Consider the following 5,848-nt stretch of genomic DNA (forward strand, 5'->3'; position numbering starts at 1 on the left):
GCTTTTCTGTCCATGGAATTCTCCAGGCTAAAATACTGGAGTGGGTAGCCACTCCCTTCTCCAGGGGATCTTCCCAACCCAGAGATCAAAGCCGGGTCTCTTGCATTGCATGCAGATTACCATCTGACCACAAGGGAAGCCCCTAACAATATGAATATTATATTCTCCAATTATTATATAGAAGGAGATAATTATAATGTAATAAAATATCTTTTAGATATGGAAATTTGATATTATCTCCTGGTCAATACCATTTTATTTTCTTATTATTAAATTGTGTTTTATATTGTGCACTATTATAGATGTGTGAAAAAAGAAAAAATAACATTTACTGAATATTTACCTATAGTAGGTATACATAGAATGCACTATTGCAAAACTTTAATTATTTAATCATTATTCCAATGATTTTATACCCCAAATTGCTCTGAGGAGTTAGTATTATTAATTGTAATGCCATGGATAAATGAAGGTTCAATAACTTGCCCAAAATTGCCTTGTCAGTAACTGAAGTACAGTTTAAATCTTGACTTACAGAATCCAAAGGACATATTCCTTCCGCTGTGCTCTGTTGCTCCTGTAACTAAAACTAAAATTACAAGATATTGTGATAAATTCTTACATAGAGGTTTGAACAAGATACTTTTTGGTCTTGCATGATCCCCTTCACAGTTTTAAGCTTCACAGACTATGTGCTAAGTACTTTAGGGCAGTACTTCTCAAAGTATCTTTGGTGAAGAATCAGGTATTCTTCTTCAGTCCTTCATGGACTGATGTTTTAACAAATGCAAAATTTTATACTGCTTTGCTATCCTGTGACATTTCTAAAGAATTTTCTAAACACTCGATTTCCGCACCTAACATGACGCAGACTTGTAACAGTTTGTGAACCTGCACCTCTGTGTGGATCATTTTTCATTGCTTCAGGGAATCTAAATATGAATAAATCATAACCCCTGCCTCCCAGAAGCTTACAGCCTATGAGGTGAGTTAGACAGGTACTCAGTCTACTAAAATACAAGAAATAGTCAAATAAATGCTTGTAGTATAAAACAAGACCTCACAAATATGGTTAAAATTTAATAGAACTTGAAGACAAATATCTTCCAGAGATGGGGAGTCAAAAGGAAGGCTCTGTCTATGAGAATAAGGCTTGTATTCTTAAAAGTTGATGGAAGAATTGAGAAGTGATGAAGAGTATGTGTGATTGGAGCTAACCTATATTAGTTTTGAATCAAAAGTCAAGAATTTCAGGTTGAATTCCTATTACCCATGTTGACCGATCTTGTATGTCATAAATAACATCATAGCATCTACCCTAGAAGGAAGCAGAGTGGTATTAAATACAGAGAAAATTTGGTAGTTATGCTAGTAATTTAAATTCTAGTAACAATAAAGTAAGACTTCAGCTAGTAATATAATTCTAGTAATAATAAAGTAAAACTTCATAGATGCAATCAATATTTAAGTAATATTGAAGATGAATGTGTTCCCAGAGGTAGGGACAAGGAAGGAGGAGATAGGTCTTTCTACTGGATGAAGGTTTATAAGACTTCAAAGAGATTGCAATAGTGATTAGTGCTATATGACTGGGCAGATCATAATAGTTTTGAACCCCAAATCGAAAAGATTTGGGGTTGAATGCATATTGCTGCTGCTGCTGCTAAGTCGCTTCAGTCGTGTCCAACTCTGTGCGACCCCATAGACGGCAGCCCACCAGGCTCCTGCGTCCCTGGGATTCTCCAGGCAAGAACACTGGAATGGGTTGCCATTTCCTTCTCCAATGCATGAAAGTGAAAAGTGAAAGTGAAGTCGCTCAGTCATGTCCGACTCTTAGCGACCCCATGGACTGCAGCCCACCAAGCTCCTGGGTCCATGGGATTTTCCAGGCAAGAGTACAGGAGTGGGATGCCATTGCCTTCTCCGGAATGCATATTACTCATGTTTATTTTCTTGTGTCTTATGAGTAATACAGTGTATCAACCCATGGAGGAAGAAAAGGGTATTAAATGCAGAGATAAGTTGGTGGTAAGAACAGCTCCATGTAACAGCCATCAGTTTTACTGTGTAAACACGGTTTAGAGGTCATGAGCATTTTAGATCAGTTTTCATGCTAATATATAAATTGGGTTTCATAACTTTGACCTTTCTTCTTCAGATTCATCAACACAATTGTCATAATTTGCATTTTTGCCTACTGTCCTCCTTCAGATAACAATGCTAACAAAGTCCATGGATGGAGCAAATCAGTCTGTGGTATCAGAGTTTCTGTTTCTGGGACTCACCAACTCCTGGGAAATACAACTTCTCCTCTTTGTGTTCTCCTCCACATTTTTCATGGCAAGCATGATGGGAAACTCCCTTATTATTCTCACTGTGACTTGTGACCCTCACTTACACTCTCCCATGTACTTTCTGTTGGCCAACCTCTCCTTCATTGACATGGGTGTTTCTTCTGTCACTTCTCCCAAAATGATTTATGATCTTTTCAGGAAACGTAAAGTCATCTCCTTTAGTGGCTGCATCACTCAGATCTTTTTCATCCATGTCATTGGTGGTGTGGAGGTGGTGCTGCTCATTGCCATGGCCTTTGACAGATACGTTGCAATATGTAAGCCTCTCCATTATCTGACCATCATGAGCCCACGACTATGCATCTCCTTTTTAGTGGCTGCCTGGATGGTCGGCCTCATCCACTCCACAGTTCAACTGGTTTTTGTGGTAAACTTACCCTTCTGTGGACCTAATATGTTGGACAGCTTTTACTGTGATCTTCCTCGGTTGATCAAACTTGCGTGCATAGACATAAACCAACTAGAGTCCATGGTCACAGCCAACAGTGGATTCATCTCTATTGGCTCCTTCTTCATTCTGATCATCTCCTATATCGTCATCATTCTCACTGTTCAGAAACACTCTTCAACAGGTTCATCCAAGGCTCTGTCCACACTTTCAGCTCACATCACTGTAGTAGTCTTGTTCTTTGGTCCTTTGATATTTGTCTATACATGGCCATCTCCCTCTATACACCTGGACAAATTTCTGGCCATCTTTGATGCAGTTCTCACTCCTTTCCTGAATCCAGTCATTTACACACTCAGAAATCAAGAAATGAAGGTTGCAATGAGGAGGGTATGCAGACAGTTAGTGAGTTATAGAAAGATTTCTTAAGTGATGGCTGTATTGTAAAGATCCCTTGTTGATTATTGACGGTCATTACTGATGATCAAACTCAGACAGAAGTTTTGATTGTTCTACCTTAATTTAATTATGCACACTGATATCAAGTCTATTTTGTCTTTCATTTAGGAGGGAGTGACATTCACTTCTGAAGAGAGGTGTTACATATTAAGTATTTATAATCAAAGATTATAGTAATCTTGAGCCTCAGTTCCTAAGGAATAATATTCATATGAAGTAACTATTAGAAATACAAAACAGATAAACTTCTTTATGGCCTTGAGAACAGGGAGAACATGTCTCTCTCCTTTTAACAGGGCCCTTCTCAGAGACAGGAATTCCTATCAGCACCTAGCGGGAGACTTGCTAGATGAGGACTGAAATGAGTCTTCATACTAAATGCTGCGACTTTCCCACATTCTACCCTTCCTTGGGTCTCTGCCAGGGCTGTGCAAAAGAGGGCAGACTCTTCGAGAGCAAACACACAGTCTGAGAACATACATGTAGGAACCCAGTGGTCACACAACTCTGGGTAGAAGCCACAGAAGTTGTTCTTGGAATTAAAAGATCTGGGAAACACCAGGTTTTTTCCTCTGTGATTAGCATTATGCTACTTGAACCCATTACATTTCCTTCCTTTTTTCTTCCTGTATCTTCCTCTTCATTTTTCTTCAGCCACTTATGGGCTCTGGGCTAGGAAAACTTTTCCCCCTTTCCCTCTCCTTTCCCAGGCCTTTCTTCCTTCTCTTTCTTCCCATCCTGTTATTCCTCCCTGTTTCCCCATGCCCTGCATTTGCTGCTCTGTCCACTTCTAACTTCCCTTACTGACTCCCCTTTTTAATTGCTCTATTGTAGTTAGTATAAGTCACCAACTCAACACATTTCATGTCTAAAGGATTTATTATCCTTCAGGAGTTCAGCTGTTGAGTGTGATTGAAGGGAAAATAAGTGGCAAGGGGAGGGTCCCTTATAGAAGTGGCTTCCATACTTTTTGACAGTGAATCATAAGAAATATAGTATACATTGTAATACATACAATACCCCATCTCCACAAAGGACTGAACTAAGGTTTAACGTAGCAATATTTATATTTATGAAATTTTGCTTTCCTTTCATTTTCTTCCTACTAAGAATTGTTTAAAACACACTTTTTGTGAGTTGTTTACAGAATTTCTGATTACTAAGAAAATTAAACAGAAGTAGAGTGTTACATTCACTGGTTCTAGTTAAAAGCAGAATAAATATACCAAGATCAATGTGTTATGTCATTCTAACAGATATCCAAAATCTAGTCTTGCTTTAATATAATATTTAATAGTATAGCACTTCTAAATTTATTTAAATAAGCCTATCAAAACTTTACTGTGCAAATGTTGTCAAAACTAATATATATCATTGCTTCAATTTAGCTCATTATTTGAAATTATATATATGCACATATAATTATATTATATATATCCAAAGCAAATAGAATTTGCTTCCTAAAAACCATCTATAGCTCTCTATATCCATTCAGGTTTTCTTTTATAAGTATACATTAACAATACCTTCTTTTTATTGAAAACACAGTGCATTATTTGTAGTAAAAGAAAAATCATGCCTTGATTAACACAATTTTAATATACCAAACTCTTATTAAAGCAAATTATACATTCGATTCTTAGTGTCTATACTTAGTATTCTTTAGTACTCAAAATGATTACATGCATGTATTGAACCGATTCAGTTTTGTTGTTTACTATCCACTTTCAATTTCTGGAATAGCACTTTATCTTAGGATAAATGTACCCTTTTTCCCCTTGATAGTTTTTGGTCATGTTAATTCTAGTATAGCCTCAGTCACCTATATTAATTATTACTTTTAACCAACATGAGCAATTTATATTCCACTGAGAGTTCTTGAAGGAGAATAAAGGAAATTGTCTGTCATATACAATCATTTTAGTAAACTAGCAAAACTCATGAACACACTAATATAACCCCCAACAGACACACACACATTCTGTTCACATTTTCTTGTAGGTAGTATAAATTATGTTCTTAAAGTTGCAAACATGAACACAAGCAGTAACTTGATCAAAAGATATAGATGCTCTATAAAGACGTAAATAAGTTCTCACACACACACACCACTGAATGTTTCAACATTCAATCTTTGAATAATTCAAAACTTATTCAAAGAATATCTACTAATTACTATGTTTAATAGTAAACCAAGGTCTTAAAATTGCTGAAGATATTAAACATTTTGTTTAAATAGATACACTGCAGAGCTGTCAGAATTATAACTCAAATTGAACACATAAGTTTGCATTTTTTCTAATTCTAAATGCTTGTCTTATAATCTTTACTGGTAAGGTTGGAAAGGATATCTATCACTGTTTTATTAAAAATATAATCAATTGAATCTGAATTGTCCAAGGATTTATTTTCACTATGTGCATTAGGATTTTCATAGAAAAACACTTCTGAGTTAGTCATTTTTATAAGAAATGTTCTGAAAAATCTAGCAAATTTAAAGGAGTAGAAGTTCATTTTAAAAATTTTGCAATATGGACTGTATTATTGTAGATTCCTGTCAGCCTCTTTTAGAGGCTTTGTACAAAAAATTATTAATATCTCCTTGAGTTGGACTATTTCACATTCACATGAGTTTCTCAATTGCAGA

At 36.0% G+C, this 5,848-nt stretch overlaps 1 protein-coding gene across 1 annotated transcript; it reads left to right on the top strand.

The window, feature by feature from the left end:
- The first annotated feature begins 2,043 nt into the window (after window positions 1-2,043).
- Window positions 2,044-3,171, top strand: LOC129620550 (olfactory receptor 4F3/4F16/4F29-like). Its single transcript, XM_055536365.1, has one exon. The coding sequence runs from the start codon at window positions 2,218-2,220 to the stop codon at window positions 3,169-3,171; it is 954 nt and encodes a 317-aa protein (XP_055392340.1). The 5' UTR covers window positions 2,044-2,217.
- Window positions 3,172-5,848: the final 2,677 nt, after the last annotated feature.

The sequence above is a fragment of the Bubalus kerabau genome, chromosome 10, assembly GCF_029407905.1.
Source record: "Bubalus kerabau isolate K-KA32 ecotype Philippines breed swamp buffalo chromosome 10, PCC_UOA_SB_1v2, whole genome shotgun sequence".
Taxonomy (NCBI): domain Eukaryota; kingdom Metazoa; phylum Chordata; class Mammalia; order Artiodactyla; family Bovidae; genus Bubalus; species Bubalus kerabau.

Excerpts from the sequence above, each read along its gene's own strand:
- LOC129620550 (XM_055536365.1), top strand. The coding sequence starts at position 2,218 with ATGCTAACAAAGTCCATGGATGGAGCAAATCAGTCTGTGGTATCAGAG.